This window comes from Heterocephalus glaber, unplaced genomic scaffold (genome assembly GCF_053883595.1).
Source record: "Heterocephalus glaber isolate CG9 unplaced genomic scaffold, H.glaber_assembly_v1.0 deba00001743, whole genome shotgun sequence".
Lineage (NCBI taxonomy): Eukaryota > Metazoa > Chordata > Mammalia > Rodentia > Bathyergidae > Heterocephalus > Heterocephalus glaber.
The window spans coordinates 335,704-362,063 of NW_028258449.1; the positions used below are offsets into that span (position 1 = coordinate 335,704).

Here is a 26,360-nt window from a genome sequence, read left to right on the forward strand (position 1 = left end):
AGTGGTCCGTCCCTGCTTACCTCCGAGTCCGGAGCGGTGGTAGGAGTTCCGGGCGCTTCTGGTCGGGCAGTAGTTGTGAGCACAGGGTTTCCTGTCGGATTCCAGGTGGCAGTTGATGTACGTTACCTGCGGCCTGCTGGTTCTGGTGCATGTGGGAGGAGGCTTCTCTGTGAACGAGAAGGGCGTCTCTGGAAAGGGCTCCAGGCCCGACTTTCGGTGTCCGGCGCCCAAACTTGCCGGGCGGGGCGACCGGAGCCGCGTGCCAGGCTTGGGCTCCGCTGGCGCGGCCTCGCAGTGCGCGCTGGGGACGCGGCGTGGGCGTTCGGCTTTGCGCGAGTCTGCGTCTGAGTGGCGCGGACTGGGCCCTTCTCGGCTCTCCGCCCCCCCCCCCCCCCCCGCCTCTCGGCCTCCCCTGCCGGGACCCTGGGGCCGGTCCCGCGCGACCCAGACCGAGGCACGGTGGCCTTTCAGTTTTCTTTTGGGCCCTTTTCTCCCTCGGCCGTTTTGGGGATCGTCAGTAAATGCAGCTGCTTTTTTTCACCACCGGGTGTAAGAGAAACCGTGCGATATTGAAGCATGCGTGTCTGGCTTATTTCACAAATTATTACTCCGAGACGTAAGCAGTAACTTGAGAATGTACTGTAATTGGTGCCACCTGGTCCAGTAAGTGCAGCTAGACATCAGTCACCCAGGTGGGTGACCAGGGCTTCAGGAGCCCTCCCTTACAGAATGCCTTTGTTCCTTCCGGGCACCCTTGCTACCTGACCTTCCCTACTGGACCAATAGCTAAGCAGTTATACTTGTAATCTTAATGGTTCATTATAGTTTGACCCACATTGTACTTACCCAGTGATTTAGCTTTCTTAGAGAAATGGCTCGTGGCAACCCACTTTCGCATCCCTTCCTGTCTCTGGAACTATCAAATCGTTGCTACTCTGACCTTCCGTTGTTGCTTGGAATTCATTCTTCGATTATTTACACGATGTATCTGATCCCCAGCAGTTGGGAGTTATAGTTCTCCTATATCAGAGAGACCCCGAGCTGAGGGCTTGCAGGAGGTGAGAACTCAAGTGACTCGGCTTGAGAGCCTGGTTGAGCTGGGGTTGCCAGTACAGTGTCTCGTCCGTAACTAGGTTCTCCTTATTCGCAGGATACCGTCAGTCAGACTTCTTTTAAATGTGCGATAAAAATGAGTGTGTGTGAAACAAGTAGAAGAAAATGAACTAATTCTTTTTACCTTTAGGAACAGAAACTTACTTTCAAGCTTTTCTCTGTAAGACTCTGAGAAACGAAGTATTTCGTGAATCCAAGAAGAAAAAATGGCAAGTTTTATAAAATTCAGCAATCTTTAAAAATTCAGTCAAGGAAAATAAAACTCTGTGGGAATTTCAGTGACAAGCTAAGTACACTATAGGATATTAAAACATACTGTATAGCTGGGTGTGGTTTCACTTGGGACCCAGCACTTGGGACCCAGCACTTGGGAGACTGAGGCAGGAGGATTGCTGCAAGTTTGAAACCAGCTTGGGCTACATAGTGAGTTCAAGGCCAGCCTGAACTACGCAGTAAGACCCTGTCTCCAAAAAAAAAGGATTTAAAATTTTTTTTCTTTTATTTTTGCATGTGTATTTTTGGTTAGTTTTTTTGTTTGTTTGTTTTTCGTACCGAGGATCGAACTTGGGACCTTGCACTTGCAAGGCAGGCAGTGGAACCACTGAGCTAACTCCCCAGCTCTGCATATGTATTTTTGTAGCAATGCTGTTGATCGAACCCAGAGCCTTGTGCAAACGTGGAAAGTGTTCTACCACTGAGCTAGGTCCAAGCTCCTAGGAAGGGATTATTTTTTAATCCTGCCTCTTGAATTGAACTGCCTGAGGAAAATGATAGGAGCCATGTATAGAATAAATCAATTTTCTTAACTACTTTTCAATAAATATTAGTGATGTTGGTGACATATATCAATAAATTTAACGTGATGATTTTTACTCATGAAAGAATTCAAGCTTAAAATAATTATCTCCATCACAATATTTGCTTCCAAATTTTAGCAGATGCTGGGCATGGTGGTGTACCATGTAATTAATCCCAGCACTTGGGAAGCTGAGGCAGGACAATTGCTAGGAGTTCGAGGCTAGCCTAAACTACATAATGAGACCCTGTCTCAATAAAACAAAAACAAACAAATTTTAGCAGAGATGGCACTTTATCCAAACGTTTGTATTTATCTTCTATGGCTGGGGATTTAACTCAGTGGTGCTGCCTGCCTCACAAGTGTAAGGTCCTGAGTTCGATCCCCGGTACCAAAAAAAGTCCTTGTTATATTTATCTTCTGGAGGTTTTTCCTGCTGTTGAAATAAATTTGGGAGAAGTTCTGGCTGCTCTGTTGAATGGATCATTTCTAAGCATGGATCATTTCATAATCATTTGTGGTTGATTGTCATCTTAAGTATTCAGTCAGAGAACTAATGGTACCTCTAGTCACCTGGAGAAATTACATTTGTTTCCTTCTCTCTCCTTTAGTCTGTGACATTGCACACAGACGTAGGAGATATTAAAATAGAAGTCTTCTGTGAGCGGACACCCAAGACATGTGAGGTGAGTACCATTACTCATGTCAGTTAATGCAGCAGGGTGACCATTTTGAAGTGGAATTCTCCAACCTAGAAAACTTTCTGTAAAACCTTGGTTAGGAAGACCTGGCCATTATAATTTCAGGCTTATGGGCTGGGGATTTAGCTCAGTGGTGCTGCCTGCTGCCTCACAAGTGCAAAGTCCTGAGTTCAATCCCCAGTACCAAAATAAAAAGGAGATATCTTAGTTACTTTTCTTGTTACTGAGACAAAATACCTAACACCCAAAGTTAAGGGAGGAAAGGTTTATTTAGCTCAGTTTGTAGAGTTTTCAGTCCATAATCAGCTGGCTCCAAGGCAGGGTGGCTTGGCAGAGGAGCATTGAAGAGGAAAAACAGCTCATGGCAGGCAGAAAGTAGCAAAGCACCAAGGGATGACCACAGCTCTTTCTGTCCCTTACATTTTATTCAGTCTACTTAGGCTGGGTAGCACTCACGCCCTTAATCCTAGTGCCCTTGATTCTAGCATTGAACCATGAATCATTTCCAGCATCACACACTCTAGATCCAGCCAGCTCTGAAAAAGCCTCACTGATGACTGGATGAGGCTTTGAGGGGACATCTAGACCCAAACCATGGCAGGAAAACCACTCTATCATTGTTTCACATGTTGAAGACAAGCATAGAAAGAGAAAGAGTCAGTTCTGTGTAGTCACTCTTTCAGCAGTTAGTGGAAAGCTGTCCTGCCATGGTCTCAGACAGGTGGAGCCAGAGGCATTCATAATCTTCATACAGCTTACATTCTAGCTGGGAAAATTAAATATTCTGAAAAGTGATAATGACTTAAAGTAAAGCATTAAAGAATAATGAGAAAGGAGCTACTTAGAAGAAGGCAAAGACAGGCTTAACCAAGGCTTAACCGACCTGGCCCAACACAGGCTGGGTGTGGTGTCACACACCTGTGGAAGGCTGAGGCAGGATTGCATGTTTGGGCCAAGCCTGGGAAACTTAGTGAGACCCTGCTTTAAAATAAAATTTAAGGGCCTGGGATTTAGCTCAGTGGTTCTGCTGCCTGCCTCAAAAGCGCAAGGACCTTAGTTCGATCCCTGGTACCAAAAAAAAAAAAAAAAAAAAATTGGGGCCAGGGATTTACGTCAGTGGTTCTGCTGCCTGCCTCAAAAGCGCAAGGACCTGAGTTCAATCCCCAGTACCAAAAAAAAACAAAATTTAAAAATAAGGGTGGGGGTGAGTCTCTGTGAAGGCACTGGGTTCAATCCGCAGTAGTACAAGGGAGAGGGAAAGAGAAAGACATAAACTGACCATAGAAGGTATGAAGATGTCACCCTTTAAAAAGATACAAAAGTGGCCGGGGATTTAGCTCAGTGGTTCCATCGCTGCCTCTCAAGCACAAGGTCCCGAGTTCGATCCCTGGTCCCAAAAAACAAACAAACAAATAAATAAATAAAAAGATACAAAAGAAGTATTCTAGGAGCTTAGTGGTAAAGGGCTGGCTTCACATGCATGAAGTCCTGGGTTCCTTGTGTAGAAATAGCAGATGATTGTCAATGTGCTGATGAGACCACAGAGTGAGCAACAGGACCATGTGAGGATCCTTAGGTCCTGCCAAAGACTGTGCGTTTGATTCCAGGGCAGAAAGAAATCATTGACACGTTCTAGGCTGGGATGTGACAGCATCCAAAAGTAATACCTAGAGTCAGGGCTGTGATCCCAGCACTGGGGAGGGTGGGGCAAGAAGAGCACCTCAAGTCTGAGGCCAGAGGCCAGAGGCCTGAGCTGTGTAGCAAGACTCAAAGACCTGAAAGCCAGGGCCCAGCATGCTCTTCGGAGTTTCCAGGAACTGTGATTGGTTTGTTTCTTGTTTTGTTTTTGTTTTTGGTATCCGGGACCTTGCGCTTTTGAGGCAGGCAACAGAACCACTGTTCGACTAAATCCCCAGCCCTTGGTTTGGTTTTGTTTATTTGAGACAAGGTCTTCTATGTAGTTGAGACTGGCCTTGAACTTTGAACTCTCTGTGATCCTCCTGCTTCAGCCTCCTGAGTGCTGGGATCATAGGCATGCGCCACCACTCCCAGCATGTGCGTTATTCTTGCTCTCCAGTGTTTGCTGTACCTCCTCATTCACCCTTTGCACTTCTTGCAGAACTTCCTGGCTCTCTGTGCTAGTAATTACTACAGCGGTTGTGTATTCCACAGAAACATCAAGGGGTTCATGGTTCAGACGGGAGACCCAACAGGTATGCCTTTCCACTAACTAAGATCAGGGACGGGGTGTGTAATACAGAGAAGAGATAGAAAGAATGAAAACGCATGTGAGGTCTTCATGACTGGGCTGCTGTGCCACAGCAAGAGTTTGAAGCAGAAACTGTTACCACCTGCCCGTTGACTCTGAGCAGGATCAATAAGGAGGCTGGGGTTTTGCTTTTTTATCTGGTAGGAATATTTTATTTTTTAATCTATAAAATTAAATATGGGGAAATGCTAGATGTCATCAAATCTTATTTGTATTTAAAGAGGTATGCTGTAAAGGGCCTTTAAGTTTAAAAATTGAACCCTAGGGCTGGGGATTTAGCTCAGTGGTGCCGTGCCTCCCTCACAAGCACAAGGTCCTGAGTTCAATCCCCGGTACCAAAAAAAAATAATAATTGAACCCTAAACCAGGTGTGGTACTACACATATGTAATCCCAGCACATGGGAGGCTGAGGCAGGAAGATTGCTGGAGTTCAAGGCCAGTGTGGGCTCCGTAGTGAAACCCTATCTCAAAAAACATAAACAGGGCTGGGGATTTAGCTCAGTGGTGCCGCCACTTGCCTCGAAAGAGCAAGGTTCCCAGTTCAATCCCCAGTACCAAAAAATATATAAATAAATAAAATTGAACCCTTCTCAACTTTAAGCACTACTTCCCATTTCCTGTCATGTCCTGTAGGTACCGGAAGAGGCGGGAACAGTATCTGGGGCAAGAAGTTCGAGGATGAATACAGTGAATATCTTAAGGTACAGCCCCGCTTCAGAACTTCACCTCTCAAGTCTGGTGCGCTTGGAACTCGGGCGTGTGCCTCGGGACGCAGGCCGACATCATTCAGTGTGTTTTCTGCAGTGCTTGCACGCTTGGTAAATGGAGTCAAGGGTCCCAGTGGCCATCAGCCCAACTGATGGACAAAGGGGCTGGAGTCTCAGCCTGTTTCAGTCACCAGGAGTCCAGCCTGAAGTGTTAGTGCTGCTGAAGGGGCTGATACCTGGCTGCACGGTTCATGGGGAATGACTGAGTCACAGGCCTCCTGGAGAAAGGCGGGACCACCTCGTGCTCACAGTGTTGAGGTGTTAGCATCGGTGTTGCAGTGTTGCCATCATCAGTCCCCTTTAGCCAGACACAGTGGCACACACCTGTAATCCCAGCACCTGGGGAGGCTGAAGCAGGAAGATGGTGAGCTCAACCCCAGCCTGGCTCGCTTAGTGACTTAGACCCTGTCTCAGAATAAAAAAGGGCTGGGGATGTAGCTCAGTAGTAGAGCACTGCTGAGGGGTTGGGTAAAAAAATTTTTTTTTCTGTTTTTCACATATGTAACCACAAATCTTCTGAAATTGATTATGTCTCTGGATGACAGAATTGGATATATTTTCTTCTTTTTTGCTTTATTGTCATAGGATATATATTAACTTTGTTATTGGAGTTGGGTTTGGGAGGTGATAAACTTTGAGAAGTTAGCCTTTTCTGGAATTAGAAACTGAACAATTTTTCAGAGCTTAATTAATGGCTGCCTCAGAGTACCAGTTAAAACCAGATATTGGCTGTGACAAAATCACCTGTGGGAATTTAAAAACCACAAAAGATTAGGGCCAGGCATGATGGCTCATGCCCGTAATCCCAGCGCTCTGGAGGAAGAGGCAGGAGGATTGCTGTGAGTTCAAGGCCAGCATGGATCACCCTGTCCCAAAAAAAAAAAAAAAAAAAGATCAAGGCCTTACCTCTTGCAAAACAGAGGGCCCGAGCAGTAGGCCTGCAGAGGGTGTGGACTGCATCGGGAGTTTGCCTGGCATCCTCCCAGGCAGGGTTAGGAACGCCGGTCTCATACCACAGAGGCGGGCGGCTTCCCGGTCTGTTCCGAGTGTCTCCCGGAAAGGGACTCTTACCACACGCCCAGCTCATGACCCCCAGCTCATGATCCCCTCGTCTGGTGTGCTGTTTGTGACAGCGAATGTCTGGGAACGGCCTGTGTGCAGTGATTGTGGACTGGCTGCATTTTAGTGCACAAAGTGCGAAATGCCATACCACCATGAAAAGATGGGTGGACTACACCTGTGTGTACTCATGGGTCAGACTCAGCAGTGTGGAGTGTTAGGAGCATTTCCCAGAAACTGCAGTTGTGTGGTTTGTGGAGTGCAGAGGCTCGCCATGGAAGCAGTGGATTGTCTGGCGTGTGGGCAGCATGGGAATGGCGTGGGGCTGTGGCTCCTCGTGGGGAGGCTGCGGCAGTGAAATGGCCAGTGTTAACTCCTACAGCTCAAATAAGGGAGCAGCACTTATTTTTATTAACTTGTAAATGGTACATTTATTCCTGTTGGTGTATCAGATGTTGGACTTGATTTCTAGTCACTTTTCAGGAAGACAAAGCCTTGGTATTTCGATGCTGCTGTCACCTGAGAGACGGCTGTGGCCAGGGTCATCGGCGGCATGATCTGTAGTGGCCTTGCTCGGCCCCCCTGCAGCACTGCTCGGCCTGGTCTTAACTCCTGTCAGTCAGGTCCTTTAGTTCCTGGGCACAGACCCTTGCAAATGAACCCTGCTGTGATCCCAGAGCCCAGAGAGGCCGTCCTCAGGTCATCCCTCCCTCAGGAGCCGACTTCGCACAGCGGGACACAGACAGGCGTCCCTGCCTTGGAGAGATAAGACCTCCTCGGCCCTACGTTGTCCTGCCCAGTGTCGGCTTACCGTCTGCTGGCCCTGTACCTGGTGCATCCTGAGTGCGACCCGCATCAGCCCACCTCCCTGTCTCACAGATGAACACTAGAAGAGTCCAGTGTGTGAGAAGAGAGCGTAGGGCTTGGGTGTCATGCCAGCGCACTGTCCTTTGCTGTCAGGGTTGCTACTGGTACCCAGTGGCGAACTGAAGGCCCTCTGGAGACAGGGAGATGAGCGGGAGAATATGTTCTGACGCATGCAGATAATGTGGATTAATCTGCACAGATGCCAGTGCAGTGTTTCCTGGCCCCTTCAGTAGCGGGGAGGTGAAGAATGCATGTCCACTTGGAATGCACAGGGAGCAACGCTGAGATTCATGCTCTGGTCTGTCTTCGCAGCACAACGTCAGAGGTGTTGTCTCTATGGCTAACAATGGCCCAGACACCAACGGCTCTCAGTTCTTCATCACATATGGCAAACAGCCCCATTTGGACATGAAGTATACCGTGTTTGGAAAGTGAGTTCTGGATGGGGTGTTTGCTGGCAAGCCAGTGAGCAGGTGCAGTTGTTTTTGTTTTTTGTTTTTGGTACCGGGGATCGGACTCTGGACCTTGTGCTTGTGAGGCAGGCAACGGCACCACTGAGCTAAATCCCCGGCCCTGCAGTTGTGACAGGCACACAACTAACAACTGAAGTGCTGTGTGGAGCCTGGACTATGTAGTGAGTCAGGGTCTCAAACCTGAAGCAATCCTACCCAGGCTCCCAATTGCTGAGATCTCAGGCGTGCACCACCACGCCTGGCTGAGCTTGTGACCAAACTGTAGTAAACCTTTGGTTCATGAACCTGAAGTGCTATGTACTTGCACATGCATTTTTAACGCATGTGTGAATCCTAGAAATTGATTTGAGTTGCACCAAGAAGTGTAACCCGAAAAGCTGCTGATCTAAGCAAAGCCTCGCAGGTGTTTCAGACAGATTTCCAAAGCATGTGCTTGAAGGGCAGCTCTCAGGGTTTCTCCGCGATGGGAGCATGAAATGGGTTTGCTGGAGGGTGGTCTCCGCTCACCACTAGGGTTTCTTCTGTGCGGGGCTGGGCCCACACTCAGCTCTGAGCTGCACCTCGGCCTCCTGACCGCGTGGCCAGAAGGAGAGCAGAGCACCTGCACAGAGAAAACACAGTGGTCCCTGCTTCCCACCTAGTGGAGGGCAGGGCTAGCAGTAATGGAGCCACCCCGAATGCCTCTTCTGTGTCGTTCCCATAGCACAGATGTCCTCAGCCTGTGTGACAGTGACGTAACATTTGGTTTGCGTCCTGCATTCCTGGGACAGAGCTCCTGAACCCTTGGAGTTTCCTGAGTGACAGGGTGGAAGGCATAGCATGTGATTTGTCTAAGCCCTTTCAGCCATAGCTCAACTCTGAAAACCACAGGCTGCTCTAATGGGGTGGCTGTCGGCAGCCCCAGGGCTCTGGACAGGTTGAGACTGGAGGGTTGGCATTTCCACCTCTACCCCCACCTCCCACACCAGGAAAGGAGCTAGAGACAGGAGGGCAGGAGGCACCAGGGAGGGAGCTGGGAGCCCGCCTTCTTGGTGTCCCTGGCCCTATGTGAGTGACGTGCCAGTCCCCAGGCACAAGCACGGAGGGCCAAACAGGCTGGCCAGCTCTGTCATACCATCTGCACTTCCCCTGGGACTGGATGTGGCTAAACATAGGTGAGGCACGCTGCTGAGGATGTTCCTCCTCCTCATTGCTCTTGTTGACTAACTGCATAAAAATGAGGTTTTGAAGCCAACCTGGTGGTACATCCTTATAGTCCCAGCACTCAGGAGGCTGAGGCAGGAGGGTCACAAATTGGAGCCCACCTGGGCAACCTGAATTCTCTAGTTTTATATCCAACAAGAAAACTCAAAGAACTACAAGATGTGATCCCATCCTCTTTTTTTTTTTTTTCCTTGTGATACTGGAGCATTGAGCCCAGGGCCTTTGAGTTGAGCTATGTCCTCAGCCTTTTCTTTTTTTGGAGTTTTCTGTTTTGTTTTGAGACAGGGTCTCATGACATAGCCCAGGCTGGCCTTGAACTCCGAAGTGATCCTCCTGCCTCAGCTTCCCAAATGCTGGGATGATGTGTGCACCACCACACCTGGCAGATTGTATGTTTAATCTGAGGAAATTTTCACACATGATTCTGTTTCTCTTCCAGAGTCATAGATGGCTTGGATTCTCTGGATGAACTGGAGAAGCTCCCAGTAAATGAGAAGACATACCGGCCTCTCAATGATGTGCACATCAAGGACATAACTATTCATGCCAACCCGTTTGCTCAGTAGACAGTCGCTGGATGGACCCTGGGTGGGTGTCTTGGAGCAGCCTCAGGCTTACCCCAGTGGGCCGGCGGTACCCAGGATCTCTTCCTTCTGTGTGTGCAGCCAGGGCATCAGGAAGGAAGCCCAGCGCGTGCCCTCGGTGCACACAGCGCATCCTCTCCTGGTGTCAATGGGTCCTTCCACTCTTTGGTGGTAGGGAGGGATTGAGACAGGGCCTCGCTGTGTAGTCCAGGCTGGCCTTGAGCTCACTATGGAACCAGGCTGGCCTCGAACTCAGCCATCTTCCTGCCTCAGCCTCCCGAGTGGCACCGGGATTACAGGTGTGCACTGCCATGTCCAGCTTTCTTTAGCTTTAACATTAAAGATATTTAAAAAATTTTTTACACGCAAATACTCATTTTTAAGTGCTGAGTCTCAAATGCAAGCAATTTTGAGCATGCTGGCTACATACCATGGCCAGCCCATAGGCTAGGATCATCTCCGGGAATCACTCCCTTTAAGCCGTTAGAAAGAGCAGGACCAGGATCGCAGAGGTGGTCTAGCAGGCGTCTCCAGCTTCACAGTAAAGTTGAGCCTGATAACAGTACTGAGCATTTCCCAGCTGACCCGCCCAGGACCCTGAGGAGTACAGTGCACCCGTCAGGGCCCAGGCTGCATTCTCATCCGTGCTGACCAATATTCTGCCCCTCAGCATGTGACTGAGGCAGCCTAACTCAGCTCTGCTTTTTCACCCTCACACATCGTCTCATCAGAGCCCATCCTGAGGGTCACATGAGGCCTGTAGGACCGTTCTCTAGGATCTGGAAGCTTCAGTTCTCTCACTTGATAAAGTCGTTTACCAGGTTCTCGTGGATTTGCTGAGAACCATGTTCCCCCTGCTGCATAAATCACCTTGATTAGACTGTGCTATTTCTACAACCAATACCAAATACTCACATTTGGGTTTATCTCTTTTCTCCCAATGGCTGGTCTAATTAATTGTTTTATTTTTTGAGACAGGGTCTCCCTATGTAGTTCAGACTGGCTTTAAACTCTAGGCAGTCCTCCTGCCTCAGCCTCCCAAATGTTGGGATTACTAATTAATTTTTTTAATTCTTTTTTTTTTCCACTACTGGGCTTTGAACCCCAGGACTTCACCTGTATGAGGCAAGAGCTCTACCACTGAGCTTCATTTTCAGCCCTTGGTGCTGCACACCTGTAGTTTCAGCACTTGAGAGGCTGAGGTAGGAGGATCGCCGTGAGTTTAAGACCAGCCTGGACTACATAGTGAGTCCATGGCCAGCCTGAGCCACAAAGCAAGACCCTGCCTTAAAACAAAACTCTTGCCTAGGCTGGTTTCAAACTTGAGATCCTCTTACCTCAGCCTTCTGAGGAGCTAGGATTGCAGGTGTTGTTTAATTAGTTTGAGTATTAGCATTTATATGTCTCAATAAACTGAGGTACTTTTTATACCAGTGATCTCATGTTTTGTTTCATATTATTTTGGATTCTACAATTAATAATATTATATTCTACTTTGGGCCAGTTTGTCTTACCACTTCTTATACCTTATTCCTTTCCTCCTTGAACATGTCAGTGGTATTTTCTTTGGTTTCGGTTTTTCTGGTCACCTTCAAGAGGTCATTATTGTGAAGACTTTTTTGTACCTATGGGGATTCACTTTTTTTGATACCAGGGATCGAACTCGGGTCTTTGCGCTTTTCGAGGCAGGCGGCGGAATCACTGAGCTAAATCCCCGGCCCCTCACTTACTTTTTATTCTAAACTGCCATTTTTGGGGAGAGGTCAAACTGCTCTACATTTTAATCTGCCACTTTTTAAAAAATGGTGCCAATACAGTGACTTTTTTGTTCTTAAGTCTATTCTTGCAGTGTGCTCAGCTACAGCCATCAAGGTGTCCACACAGGGAGGTGGCCTGACTGCTGGCCTGATGAGGCTTGCTGAGGATCAGGTCCCCTGCTGGTCTCTGGCTGCTCCCTCGGGACCCACCAGTCTAACCCATCCCAGTGGGACACATCAGCTGGCAGGAAGTGGAACTGCTATTAAGACAATTAGAATACTGACAGCTTTTCTTCCTCCCCTTTTTTGGGGGGATGGGGTGGGGAGACAGGGTCTCACTGTGTAATTCAGGCTGGCCATGGACTCACTGTGTAGGCTGGCCTGGACCTTGTGGTGATCCTCCTGCCTCAGCCTTCCGAGTGCTGGGATTGCAGCCGAGTCCCACCATGCCTGGCTCTCCCTTTAAAAAGAAAGTCATCAGGTTCTTTATCCAGACTGAAGGTTGGTTGGGAAACTGTACCCTCGAGGCTAGCCACTTGTTTTGTGAGTAATGTCTAGGGGCCTCGCCCTACCCAGTCAGAGTGCATGTTTCTAGTCTCTGGTTTCTTTGCCCAACAATAGCAGTTTTGACTAGTTGTGGGAAAAAAGATGGCCTGCTGCCTAAAATATTTACTTTCTCCCCTTCAAGGGAAAAGTTCCTGCCCTTGATGTGGATAGACAAAAGAAGTTGCCAGATCCCAGTGGGGTGTGGTGCTTGGTGCAGAGTGCTTATCTCAGTTGCCCCATAACCTTGGTCCCTCAGCCAGATGCACTTACTGGCCTGTTATCCCTGAGGGCAAGTATCAGCCCTTTGTACTGTAACAGCCAGAGCTAGTAGAAATCACACACTGAAGTGCTTCCAGCCGAGGATACCGAACAGCACAGGCCTGGGCGCACAGTCTAAGGTGCTGAGGGCGTAAGAGCAGGTGAATTACCAGGCAGAACTGAACTTTTAACCAGTTTAGCAAACTGGACACACTAGTTATCTCTCACTAGTGAGATGAAAGTTGATGCTTTAGTTAGATTCAGTTTGTATCTATGGTAGTGGTGGTCACATAATGGTAGGAACTGATACATTCTTATAAATTGTCAGGATTAAATGAAAATATAAACCGGGTGTGGTGGCGCACACCTGTGATCCCATTATCTGGGAGGCTGAGGCAGGAGCATCTCCACAAGTTCAAGGCCACCCTGAGCTACATAGTGAGACCCTGTCTCCAAATATATATATATTCTTGGAATAATGAAAAGCCCACTATGATTAGCTACTAGCTTCCAGAGATTGTGACTCCCGAGATTTGCAAAAGTGTATTGCTAATATATTCAGATAACTTTCACAAGATGCTGTGATGGGATTTCTACTGTGAAATACTTAGCTTTATTTTGTGATCTTGGCCATAATGCAGCCTTTCAGGTATTAATCACTTTTATCACTTTTAAATCCAGTAAGAGAAGGTGCTTAACAGTAGAAAACAAGCTGGGGATTTAGCTCAGTGGTTTCGCCACCTGCTGCACAAGTGCAAGGACCTGAGTTCGATCCCTGGTACAAAAAAAAATAGAAAACAACCACAGCAATTTTGGGAGTGAGTATTCCACATGAGACATCATCCTACAATAGCTGTGCAGCCATATACTGCTGTCTGACCACATTGCTCTCCTGTACAGATGCATTTTAATCTTCAGGTGAATGAACCAGTTCAGTAACACTGTCAGGCCGCATTGTCTTGGATGATTTTGTGTATTTTCCACTAACCTTGGAATAAGTGAGGATTTTAAAGCGACAAAATGAAGTTGAGGTACTGGGGGAGGACTAGCAGTTGCTTTGTTAACAGTAATCTAGTGATTGCTCTTATTCAAAGGTAGGTTTTCAACCTCTTCTCCCTTTTATGAGGCCTTCCTTTTTCTCCTTGTCTTAGGCAAAATTAAAACAAATTTAGGGCCAGGGATGTAGCTTAGTGGTGCTGCTGCCTGCCTCACAAGCACAAGGTCCTGAGTTTGATCCTCGGCACCCAAAAAAAAAAAAAAAATGTTACTCAGCCATCAAAAATGAGAAATTAGAGACATTTATAGCTAAATGGATGCACATTGAGGTGATAGTCTTAAGTGAAATAAATAGGACACACGTGTAAATACCGAATAGTTTCTCTGGTGTGAGAAACAAAAGGTGTAATAGATAATCTGAAATAGGAAGAAATGGGGCAAAGGGGAAGTGGGAGGGCTAGGGGAAAGGAAAGGAAAGAAGAGAATGGAATTAATATGAAAAAATGAAAAAATGGACACAAAGTCTTTGTAAATAGGGAGGGATGGAGGGGTTGAAGTGAGGGCAGGGGAGGGGGAAAAATAAGAACCAAGAGAGATTATGTAAAGCTGCAAATTCCCAATGATGGATGTCACTGTATACCTAAGATTACCAATAAAATTTAATTAAAACAAATTTAGTTAGAAATCTACTGGCCTTTATTCTAGAACTAATAAAAGAAGCTCCATTCCACAAAACACGAGAGCACCCGGAGGCTGCTCTTGTAAGGTACAGGCAGACTGCTCCCCATTACTCTGACCAGGCCCTGTCAGGATCTGTCTGCACACCCTTTCTCAGCTCCTGGAGGCCTTGCCCTGGACAGGCTGGACCATGAGAACTGCAGCTGCGATGTTCGGGTCCGAACTGCTGCGAGGCTCTGTGCTCTGGACTCCAACTGGGTTTCAGTGTGTGGACACCAGAACAGGGCACGCGCATTCCTGCTGCCACAGCCTCCAACCCAGTGACTGCAAAAAGGAAAATGTTCCTTACAAAACAGCCCATCTTGGGCTGGGACCTGGTTTAAATTAAGAATTTATCTTTCTCAAATTCTCTTCTTTTGTAAATTCCTGACATGATTAAAGCCCCTGGGCATTTTGCAATTCCAAAGCAACTTCTAAGTCAAGTGTTGACAAGCAGCATCCCGAGGGACCACTGGGTGCACAAAGGTGTATCCACTTGGAGTGCACCTGCTGCAGAGACCTTTAGGGCTCGGGCATCTTCCCGCAGGAAGGTGGAACTGTCTGCCTTATCATAAAGTCTTCCTGTACTTCTGGACTCATGTGTCTGCACTGAATTCTTTCATCAAGGGACAAAGAATCCAGGACCAAGGAATAAGGAGCCAGTTCCTCACTGCATTAGGACCTGGCTCTGGTGACATGTATTTAAGCTTGTGTCTGATTTATTTCACTTACCATTACGGTCTCAAAGTTCATCCATTTCTCTACAGATGACTCAAATTTGTCCTTTATGACACAGTAGTACTCAATATTGTATATACTATGGACCCTCAAGTTACGACAGGCCTGACATACGAACAACTTGAGTTATGACTGGAATTTTAGTTTTAACTTATGAACAAAGTCTTGAGTTAGGATCCAAATGCCAGCCACTTGTGCTTCCAGATGGTCTGATACAGCTTTAACCCTTAAAGAGCTTTGGAAGTAGCATGACAACACCCTTTCCTGTGTGGGGCTCACTGAGAAATCCCGGGCCAGTGCTCTCTAAGGACACTGAGATCTGCTGTGCACAGGAGAGAGACTTTGAAGGCTGTGTAGAGGAGCCTGAGCCTTCTCTGACCAAACTGAGTTACAGCCAGCCCTCAGGAACCAATTGAGTTCATAACCCAAGGGCCCACTGTATAGGACATTTTCTTCATCTGTTTTTTTTTTTGGTACCGGAGATCGGACTCTGGACCTTGCTCTTTCGAGGCAGGTGATGGAACCACTGAGCTAAATCTCCGGCCCATCTTCATCTGCTAATGGGTACACAGGCCATTTCCAAGATTTGTGCTACTATAAATATGGGTACACATGTATCACTGTGTGGTGGTGTATTTTTTTCTTTTGGTTATTAGTACATTTGCATTACTTAACGATGACCTTCCTTGTGGGGAGGTGATACAGATACATATCTCAACTCTCTGCATCCCCTTTCCCTCCCTTCCCTCTCCTAATCCTCTTCCCACTTGAAAAGATCCCTGTAGTTCCTATTGTTTATCTTTTATTTTGCTCTTTATTTGGGATTTCTCATGTAAGAGAAACCAGGCGATATTTAAGCTTGAGATTTACTACACTTAACATCATGGGCTCAAGGTACATTCATTTTCCTACGAACACCTCATATCCTTTATAGCAGAGCGGTACTTCACTGCGTACAAATAGCACATCTTCACTATCCATTCATTGATGAACATACAGGCTGCTTCCAAGATTAAGCTATTGTGTGCCAGAGAGTCCTGCAGTAGGTCTCTAGCCCCCTGCCCAGTATTCCATGAAAGGTTGAAGAAACCTAAGACAGAGAGCAAGTGTGAGCTAAACAGCCGATGCTCCTTTGGCAAAAGGCCCTGGCCCGTCTCTTCCGCCGAGTTTCATTCTTTGTCAGTCAGGGCAAAGGTGCAGTACAAGAAGTTACCATGGAGACCAATGCAGGCAAGGCTTTGAAGGGAAGAGTCAAGGCATTTTCAAATTAGAAGCAAGGTAGACAGAACATATGGTTGTAATTACAGCACTGTCTTTAAAGCTATGAAGGCACTAATTGTGGCAGCTACGGATGTTATCTCGTATCAGCCCCACAGCTTCACAGGCCATTACTCTGGCCTCAGCGGTGGCCGTTAGCGGGGAGGTTATGTTAACCTGCACAATACCGCGGTGCCCATGAGATGCTTCTGTGAGTCACGTAGCTTCAGTCAGACTCGCTTCTTACAGTAAGCCAATCAAGGGAGTTAATTCTGCAGCCTGCACTGCTTACAGCATGTTTTGGGAATAATCAATATTGCAGGCTCTGGCAATTATGACTTGAGAGGCTATCAACCTGTATGGGTTATAAAAAATCCACTTGTCAAAACTTGCTTTTGAAAGGAAAGTTTATTCCAGTTAAGAGGGACTAAAATTAGGAGATTCTAGCAGTGAGTGGGGAAAAGCCGAGTTTATCACATCTGTGTGTGGATGGGCTGACACTGGGAGAGAGAAAGCAGCAGATGGCTGGGAGAGATTTCATCTGTGAGTGGATGGGCTAACACCAGGAGAGCACGGTATTAGTAACTGGCGTGAAAGGAATTAGGCTTCTATAGGTACTGCAGGGCTAAGGAATCTGGGTGAAATGAAATGTTTACGACCTGGATACCCAAGGATGGTTTGCTCAGGTATATAGACAATCACTGGACTTCTCAGCGCCAGGGGGTTTTATTCTTCATTTTGAAGCTGCTGCTATTTGCTAAAAGCAGCCTGTTTGCTTTGTCCCATTTGTGAAGGACTCATTTACGTCAGGCCTGCCAGTAGGCACATATCATTGTGTCTTTAACTTTCAGGAAGATATTTAGAAATAACTGAGTTGAATGGAATTCCATATATATATATAAATATTATTTTTTGGTACTGGGGATCGAACTCGGGTCCTTGCGCTTATGCAGAACCACTGAGCTAAATCCCTAGCCCTATTTTGTTCTTTTTTGAGACAGGGTCTCTCTATATAGTTCAGACTGGCCTTGAACTCACTCTGTAGTTATATGGCCTAAACTGGCCTGGAACTCAATTTGATCCTCCTGCCTCAGCTTCCCAAGGGCTGGGATTACAGGCGTGCACCCCCACGCCCACCTCCTAGGTTTGTTGTTGGCCCCACCCCCCCAGGGATCGAACTTTGCGAGGTGGGCAGCGGCACCACTGAGCTAAATCCCTGGCCCCCTAGTTTATTAATTACTCTTATTTGTACCGGGGATCGAAATTAGGACCTTGCACTTACGAGGCAGGCGGCAGAACCACTGAGGTAAATCCCCGGCCCTCTTCACTCGTCCCTTTCCAGTGTTCACAAAGTTGGTTTTCAGTGAGCACGGAGGCTCGCTTGCCGTTTACACCCACTCGGAACCAACGTAGCTCCCGCCAGCCTGGTCCCTCCCGCCCCACTCGCCCGCTGAGCCTCGCGCCTGCGCACATTGGCCCACAAGCCCCGCCCCGCGCCTGCGCACAAAAGACCAAAACGCCCCGCCCCCGGGCGTCGCCGCGGTTTACGAGGTGAGCCTGCCTTAAGCGAGTGAGCTCCATTTTGTAGACAGCGGTCCTCGCGGCTGGCTGGCTGGTTTGCAGGTCGCCTCGCGAACGCTGTACCTTGGCGTGGGGTCTCTGACAGCACGGTAAGGTGCAGCACCCTTTCCTGTGCTTTCCTGCCGCTGTGGCGGGTGGGGGCCGTCTCCACACCCTGTCCTTACTCGCTCGTACGCCGAGCCCTGTGCGCCGCTGTCGGTCCTGCCGGCGGACAGCGTCGGTGCCCAGGTGGAGTCAGCCCCGCGGAACGCAGCGCAGCGCGGGGCGGCCGGGCCGAGGGCGGGAGCGAGGGCCAAGATGGCGGCCGGGACGATGGCGGCCGGGAAGATGGCTGCCCGGCCCGGAACGGCCTCGCGGGAGGAGGGAGAGCCCTGCCGGCGAGCCTGCGGCCCTGGCGCGGACGGGCCGCGTGGGGCGGAGGACGAGGACGAGGACGAGGACGCGTTCGTTGCTGGCGGCGCCGCCGTGGCCGCGAGTCCTGCTCGGCGGACTCCAGGCTGCTGGTCGCGGGCAGACGGCCTCTGAGCTCTGGCGTGCAAGCCGTCTGAAAGGCTGCAGCGGGAGGTGCGGCCTCTGGCTCCGGGGCAGCACTAGGATGGCCCTTGCTGCCCCGAGAGCGCGGAACAGGGCCCCACCCTCCCAGAGACGGTCCGCACACCGCCCGGGCGCGCCTCGGCTTTCTGTGAAGCTGTGGCCGCCACACCCTGCAGCAAGCAGGGAGCTTCGGCTGGGGTGGACCTAACCCGAGGTGTGTCCTTTCCGCAGATGAGACACTCCAAGAGAGCCTACTGCGCGGACTGGGACGAGAGGCACTGGGACTGTGGGAGGTGGAGGAGCAGCAGCAGCCACAAAAGGAAGAGGAGGTCCCACAGCGGCGTTGGCGAGAGCAAGCGCTGCAGGTTCGATGCCGCGAAAGCTTCTGACGGGTGAGTGTCGGGCTGGGCGGCCACTTCCTGGCAGTGGGCAGGCCCAGGACCCCAGGAGCAAAGGACGAGGTGTCTTGATAGGAAAATGAGTTCTCGTGATAAAAGTGGCTATCAGTTAACTGCTTGGTTCAGGCCAGCCTTGAACTCACTGTGTAGCTCAGGCTAGCCACAAACTCACAGGGATTTTCCTGCCTCACCCTCCTGCGTGCTGGGATTATGGCTTGGGGCACCACACCTGGCTTGTTTTTCTAGTGGAAAATTTTGATAGCTTGCCCTGTTTGTAAACAGGGTTAAATTGCCCTGCTGGGACTGTAGGCTGTGGTGCCCCACCTTCTGCAAGAGTCTGACTTGAGGGAACTGAATTGAGGCCGGAATGCAGCTCAGTGTTAGGTCATTGGCATTAGTGTGACACCACTGCCAAAAAATGGCAACTGTTGAGAATTTGATTGTTTGTAGCATAAAACAGCAAATAACTTTTTTCCTGCAGCTATTATTTGGAAAGCAGATCTATAAATGAGAAGGATTATCATAGTCGACGTTACATTGATGAATACAGAAACGACTACTGTCAAGGATGGGATTCTGGACGTCGCCATCAAGACCATGAAAGCAGATATCAGAACCATAGTAGCAAATCCTCTGGTAGAAGTGGAAGAAGTAGTTATAAAAGTAAACACAGGACTCACCACAGTACTTCTCATCATCATTCACATGGGGTATGAGCTCTTTGGAAATATTTTGAAAATTTTATTTCCATTGTGGAACGAGGAGACTTCAATTTGTGTTTGAGAAAATTCTGTTTAAGAGACAGTCATCTCAACACTGATTTGTAGGATTCTTTGTTTATGTATTGGCTAGGAAATTCCTGAAATACAGTACATACTTAGTCCAGTAGATTTAATTATTGAGTACTAATTTTTATTCCATTGAAATAGTGGAGACAATTTAAAGTGATTGCAAGATATTTTGAAAGGGTTTTTATGGTAGTTTATAAAATCTGATTTGTTTTGATAAGTTCATGCCTTATCACAAAAAATAGGCATTTGTTTTTGAATGAGTAAAGGTTAGAGCTAATAAAGTTTGTTTCCTAATCTTTTGTTAAGCAAACTGCAACAGATTTGAATTTTATCAGTTATGTATTAATTGGAGATCAGTTGAGATGATACGTAATGTAGTGTTAAACTTGTAGTATACCAAATATTTTTTCTTCCCAAAATTAAGACTTTGATTTTATTTACTGTTTTAACATTTGTTTTCATAGATTAGCTGGGAAATCTTTAATTTGGCCACAGTCTCTTTAGCAAGTAAATATTAACATCCTACAGTTTTGCAACATTAAATTTTAGGACCCTAGAAACTTAAAATTGTTTCAGTGAATGCTACAACTAAGCATTTTTTAAAAAGAAAAACAATTGTATTTATGTTTTGTTGCCTTACCACTTTGAGTATCTTATCTGAAAATCTGTTCCTTGCCATGTTTTTCTCCTGTTAACATAAACTATGTGCCCTGTGAATTTCTGGGGACTGAATTTGAAATTGCTCCTGCCAACCGTTTGTGGCCTGGCGTGTATCTGAATGCCTGAATATCTCCCCGCTGAATGAATTTCGTATTCTGCCCTGAATTCACTCGGGTATATTGATTGGCTGGATGATCTTGGTGCCGCCACTTGACGTTTCCAGAAGAGTCACCGAAGGAAAAGAACCAGGAGTGTAGAGGATGATGAGGAGGGTCACCTGATCTGTCAGAGTGGAGACGTACTAAGTGCAAGATGTATAGAATATTTTTCAACACTTATTAACTTTTCAGATAACATAATCTATATATAGATTAAGATTTCAGGGATTTGGAGATCTTTTTTCTTTCTCTTTTTATTTTGTTTTTCTGTTTCTTTTGGTGGGGGGGGATTGTGTTTTTGCTTTCTTTAGAAATTTAATATTTGTTGTACAGAGCTTCAGAACAGTAAATCAAGTTAATAAATTAGCCTAAGAATAAAATTAGACCTAAAAATAGTCATACTTTTTGATGGTGTTGACCAATAAGTAAATGTCTAGTGATAAGGAAATTTGTAGTATCAACTAGAATAATCTGCATTGATAGCCTTTTAATGTTAAGTACATAATTTCCATTTCCTGGTATGACACATTTATTTCTCTCTTTTAGATGAAATTGTTGATACTTTAGGTGAAGGAGCTTTTGGAAAAGTTGTGGAGTGCATCGATCATGGAGTGTAAGTTTCTTGTGGTAGAATTACACTTGAGGTGAATCACAATGAAAATCAGTTAAGCTTGTTGACCCTTTTGGCTTGGGTCTCTTGATTTGGTTTTAAGGAGCTCCCAGTTAAGGTACTTGCCCTTTGTATTTTGTAAATAATAGCTACATTACACCTTCTGGGATAGAGATCCAGCTCAGAACCCTGGGTTCAGTGTGTAGCACTGAAAACAAGTGTATATGCCAATTTTAGGCTGATAAAATTATTTGAGAAGTCTTACAATTATGGCCAGTTTTTTCCTTTTTTTTTTTTAAAGTCTTGTAGAGAGAGTCATGCTGTAGTTCAAAGTGGCCTTGAACTTGAGATCTACCTGGGCTCCCTGGTGTTGGGGTTACAGACTACACTGCCACTCCTGCCCCTTCCCCCCATTTTAGATTGTGTTTCTCAGTCTTGGTTTTATATTGGAATTCATGGGAGTTTTGCTTGTCCCAGTTCTTTTCAGGGCAGTTTGAAGGATCCTGTACTGTAGCTTTAGGGAATGCTATAATTTATTCTGATAGCACAGCCAAGGTTGGTAGGTTATCTGTTTATTTGTTTTTTTATATATATATATATCAGGTTCCCACTTATTTATTTTTTGGTACCAGGGATCAAACTTGGGACCTGGCCCTTTTGAGGCAGGTGGCAGCACCGCTGAGCTAAATCCCTGGCCCGGATTCTCACTAATTTAGTCTGGGTTTGAACTCACCGTGTAGCTCAGGCTGGCCTCAAACTCAGGTGATCCTCCTGTCTCAGCCTCCTGAGTGCTGAGATTACAGGCATGCGCCACTGTGCCCAGCCTTGAGATTGATGTCATAAGTTTCGTTATCCATGTCCTTCAAACTTAGGGTTAAAACTTTCTCTTTTAGGTTAAAACTTCTCTTTTATAGCAACTTTGGCCAGCTGGGGATATGGCTAGGAGGAGGCTCAGTTTGATCCCCGTTAGTCTTTTGAATAGCAAAGCTTCCCGGGTGAACAGAGGTTGAGGAGGCTGAGACCTAGCACCCTGTGTTGTACCACCGTGGTGTCTGGGGTATTTGGATCCTGTGCACAGTAGGAAGGAGCTGCTGGTGTCCATAGTGAGGTGTTGGTATCCCACCGTAGTTGCTGAACTAGAACTGTGGATGTATTGTTGAGGGGCGCAAAGATTATTCCTGAGTTGTGATCTAGTGAAGAGTTTGCACAGCCAGGTGAGGTGCACAGCTGTAATCCTAGCACTGCTGGGTAACTTGTCAAAGGCCAGCCTGGGCTACACAGTATCCCAAAAAGAAGATTGTCATTCAGTATTACAATCAAAGGTCATTTCGATTAGCCTGGTTTTGAATTGTAGTGAGAATTACCTACATATACTCCTCCAGACCTAAAAGGTCAACCATAAATTGAGTATGTGTGTGTGTGTGTGTGTGGTACCAGGGATTGAACTCAGGACCTTGCGCTTGGGAGGCAGGCATGGTGCCACTGAGCTAAATCCCTGACCCCAATAGAAAATAAATTTTAAAGAAATGGATACCACATTTATTGTTTTTTAACTTAGACTTATTCTTTCTAACAGGGGAGGTAGACATGTAGCAGTAAAAATAGTTAAAAATGTGGATAGATATTCTGAAGCTGCTCGCTCAGAAATTCAGGTTCTGGAACACTTAAATACAACGGACCCCAGCAGTACTTTGTAAGTATCAGATTAGAACTTGCACAGTGGCCTTGAGTGGATTTGCATTGTGCAGAGCTGTACTCATTTATTTTTTCTGTTCATAGCCGCTGTGTGCAGATGCTGGAATGGTTTGAGCATCATGGTCACATTTGCATTGTGTTTGAACTGCTGGGGCTCAGTACTTACGACTTCATTAAGGAAAATGGATTTCTACCCTTTTGCCTAGATCACATCAGGAAGATGGCCTATCAGATATGCAAGTCTGTGAACTGTGAGTTCTTGGCATAGCTTCCCCAAGTTAGCTTGAGAGTAATGCCCTGTGATTTAGATTTTTTAAAAGAGGACTAGTAGGACTGGGGATGCAGCTCTGAGGTGGGACATGTGCTTACATACCAGTTCCAAGGTTTTGCCCCCAGCAGGGAGCCCCTCCCCTCCCATCTAATGTGGCACTTACCAGGAGCCTGGAGACAGTACGTTTGTTGTACTTTTTAAAATTGAGAAGAGAGAAATTTTGAATGTCCTTGCCACAAAGAAATGAAAAGTATGTGAGGTGATGTATCAGTTGATTAACTTGATTTAGCCATTTCACAATACTGTATGCATATAGCCAAATGTACTGTAGGTATAAAACAGTTTTTTTGTGAGTTAAAAGTTAAAAGGAGGGCTGGGGATTTAGCTCAGTGGTGCTGCACCTGCCTGGCAAGCACAAGGCCATGAGTTGGATCCCTGGTACCGAAAAAGCAAACAAACAAAAAAACAAGTGAAAAGTTAAAAGAAAGACTGGCATGGAGGCACAAACCTGTAATCCCAGCACTCAGGGAGGCTGAGGCAGGAGGATACGAGTTGCCTAGCCTAGGCAACTTAGTGAGGCCCTGCCTCATAGGAGCTGAGGATGTGGCTCAGTAAGAAGGCCTTGGGTTCATTCCCCAGTGAAAGGGTATATATGTGGCTGTTCTGGAAATGGCCAAAAATTACGGGACTTCATGAGAGGAAGTTTGTGTTCTGCTTTTTAAGTAATCAGCTGTTTGTGGACTTTAAAGGGGAGAGCAGCTTTCAGTCTGACTTAGATGCTCCTGACCACTGCTGGGCGTGTGGGAAGGCATTGGTTTATGTTTTAGGACTTGGGGTGGATTGGTTATTTTCAGAGTATAGCAACTTTTTTATTTTGCTTTATTCTCAGTTTTGCACAGTAATAAATTGACTCACACAGACTTAAAGCCTGAAAACATCTTATTTGTGCAGTCCGACTACACAGAGGCATATAATCCCAAAATGGTAAGTCTTAGTACAGCTTCAGGGCTTTTAGTAGGTATCTCAATACTTTTAATATTTTGTTTTCATGGCCATTTATGATTTTCAGAAACGTGATGAACGCACCTTAATAAATCCAGATATTAAAGTTGTAGACTTTGGGAGTGCAACCTATGATGATGAGCATCACAGTACATTGGTGTCGACCAGGCATTACAGAGCACCTGAAGTTATTTTAGGTCAGTCGTCAGCTACACCTCAAGAGCCTGCTTCATTGAAAGTTCCAGTTTATTTGTAGGATTTAAAAAATATTTTTCTTTTGAAAGGATCAGTATTTAAAAATACAGTAAGGATTTTAAGCTTTGGGTGGTTCCAGTTCACCAGCTCAGCATGCTTTGCACATTTGTGATGTGGTTGTGGGAGGTGGGTGTGTTCTGATGCACACTGTGTAGACACGGCATAGTCCACTCACATAGCCTGGCGTGTGTGGTGCAGCCGATCCCCAGGCCGTGGTGAACAGAACAAGAGATTGATCCAAGCCAGGAGAAAGTGGTGCATGCAGAAGGCTGGGCACACGGGTGTGGGCAGTTGCTGTGAGTGTGTGCAGCCCTCTCGCTGGCCAAGCACTCAACCCCTGAGCTGTATCAGCCAGGATTTTTTACAAGGAGTGCGCCTGGTGAGTGTAGTAATGCGGAAAGCGTTGCGTGCTCCTTGGGAAGTGCTGTATGTGGCCACACACGTGTGACATGCAGTATCCCCTGCTGTCACAGGTGATGGGATTCCATCGCCTGCGACCCTGTCTCGTCATGTGTGACTGAGAGGGCTTGGAGTGCAGCCCTCCTTCACAGGTCGGTGCACAGCCCAGGAGCCTCCCCACATCTCCAGGCCCGCAGTTGAGCCTGAGTCTCCAAACCCCAAGTTCTTAGGCACAGCACCATTGTGACATCTTCACCCTGTGGAAGTGAGTTCCTTAGGGCCTTTCCAGCTTGTCACACATGTTCTTTTTCAGTAGTGTTTTTATTAAGTAGCTTGTTATTTTTAAGAAATGGCAAGGACTTTCTCCCTGACGTCATGCTTTGCTTTGCAGCCCTGGGGTGGTCGCAGCCGTGTGATGTCTGGAGCATCGGGTGCATTCTCATCGAGTACTACCTGGGGTTCACAGTATTCCCAGTAAGTGGCAGCAGTCTCCTTGATGGGGCAAGGACTGTGACTCGGCTACCAACACATTTATGTAGCCTTTCTTTCTCAGTGCCGACGGGAGATGGGCAGGTAGTCAGTGGTTGCAGTGTACGTCCACTTCATGTTATTCTTAGGCCTCAAGTAGTTTTCCCTGTCTGCTGAATCTGGATTCAAATAAGAGCATTCATCTGAGAATGATGCACAGCGTGTTAGCAGATTTTAAAACTGTATTTTTATTTTAGACACATGATAGTAAGGAGCACTTAGCAATGATGGAAAGGATTCTTGGACCGCTGCCAGAACATATGATACAGAAGACCCGGTAGGTTTTATTCCAGCCCGATTCTGTCCTTACTGCCACTTGTTATGTGTTCCCATGTTTTTGCTGTCGACATTATGACCATAAATGCACGATGACTTGTTTTTAGGAAACGTAAATATTTCCATCATGACCGGTTGGACTGGGATGAGCACAGTTCTGCTGGCAGATATGTCTCACGGCGCTGTAAACCCCTGAAGGTGAGCAAGGCCCCCAAGCTCGGCTCCACCTCCCGGCTGGCTGGCTGTATCATGGGAAGAAAAGCTTGATATTTTTTTTTTCCACCCTTCCAGGAATTTATGCTTTCTCAGGATGCCGAACATGAGCTTCTCTTTGACCTCATTCAGAAGATGCTGGAGTATGATCCAGTGAAAAGAATCACGCTCAAAGAAGCCCTAAAGCACCCTTTCTTTTACCCACTTAAAAAAAATAGCTAAGTATGTAATTGTATAGTTCTCTTGCAGAAATATGACAGACTGTATCAGTCTAGTTCTAAATACTAAGTTATTTCATACAGCTTTGTAAATTTCTTATATTTTTGTATTGCTTGCTACTGTTTGGGTAATTTAAGTACCTAGAGCTAAGTAAAGAATGTCTTTCAGCAATTATAAAACAATTTATTCAGAATAAACTTTGTGCATAATACAGTTTATATGACTACCATTTTGGGCACCATTTTTCTTTGTCACTTCTGGGGTTTGTACGGTTTGGGTGCTGATTTGGGTTTTGGATTTTTTTCTTTTGTGCTTTGAGACGGTCTCTGTGTGCTTCATTTCATACTGGCCTTGAACTCACGGTGATCAAGTCTGGAAATTTTAGGGGACTAAAAATTGGCACCTAGGTCTGCCTTCTGGAGTTACTAGAAGCCAGTTATGGGGAACCAGATGAGAAGAGGAAGCTGGGCTTGGTAGTGCAGCCAACCAGCCCTATGGGGGCTAAGGAAGGATAATAAATTCCAACATTGGAGGCTGAGGCAGGAGGGTTGCTCTGAGTTTGGCATGAACTACATAGACCTTGTCTCAAAAAATTTTAAAAAAGGGCGGAGGATTTTGCTCAGTGGTTTGACCGCCTGCCTCGCAAGCGCAAGGACCCAAGTTTGATC

The 26,360-nt window shown here is 46.7% G+C and overlaps 2 protein-coding genes and 1 long non-coding RNA gene across 5 annotated transcripts; 2 read left to right on the forward strand and 1 right to left on the reverse strand.

The window, feature by feature from the left end:
- Positions 1 to 14: 14 nt before the first annotated feature.
- Ppil3 (peptidylprolyl isomerase like 3) lies at positions 15 to 11,270 on the forward strand. 3 transcript variants are annotated; one of them, XM_021249766.2, is made up of 7 exons: positions 15 to 117; positions 1,244 to 1,322; positions 2,521 to 2,595; positions 4,730 to 4,823; positions 5,514 to 5,698; positions 7,886 to 8,046; positions 9,689 to 11,270. In XM_021249766.2, exons 2-6 carry the CDS (start codon positions 1,320 to 1,322, stop codon positions 8,006 to 8,008), a joined length of 480 nt encoding a protein of 159 aa, XP_021105425.1. In that variant the 5' UTR covers positions 15 to 117; positions 1,244 to 1,319; the 3' UTR covers positions 8,009 to 8,046; positions 9,689 to 11,270. The 3 variants fall into 3 exon arrangements, with proteins under 3 accessions (XP_021105425.1, XP_021105422.1, XP_004871702.1); XM_021249763.2 differs by having other exon boundaries at positions 7,886 to 8,004; XM_004871645.3 differs by having other exon boundaries at positions 5,514 to 5,581; positions 7,886 to 8,004.
- LOC147821393 (uncharacterized) lies at positions 1,158 to 17,548 on the reverse strand. Its single transcript, XR_015447064.1, has 3 exons — positions 17,385 to 17,548; positions 3,928 to 14,392; positions 1,158 to 1,346 (listed from the first exon to the last, which is right to left on the reverse strand). It is a non-coding gene; the product is annotated as an uncharacterized LOC147821393 (long non-coding RNA).
- A 184-nt stretch (positions 17,549 to 17,732) lies between these two features.
- Clk1 (CDC like kinase 1) lies at positions 17,733 to 25,910 on the forward strand. The gene is made up of 13 exons (NM_001310231.1): positions 17,733 to 17,772; positions 18,449 to 18,609; positions 19,097 to 19,325; positions 20,290 to 20,380; positions 20,771 to 20,837; positions 22,411 to 22,527; positions 22,614 to 22,780; positions 23,690 to 23,784; positions 23,870 to 23,999; positions 24,848 to 24,930; positions 25,182 to 25,261; positions 25,368 to 25,458; positions 25,552 to 25,910. The coding sequence occupies exons 2-13, from the start codon at positions 18,449 to 18,451 to the stop codon at positions 25,693 to 25,695; spliced, it is 1,455 nt and encodes a 484-aa protein (NP_001297160.1). The 5' UTR covers positions 17,733 to 17,772; the 3' UTR covers positions 25,696 to 25,910.
- Positions 25,911 to 26,360: the final 450 nt, after the last annotated feature.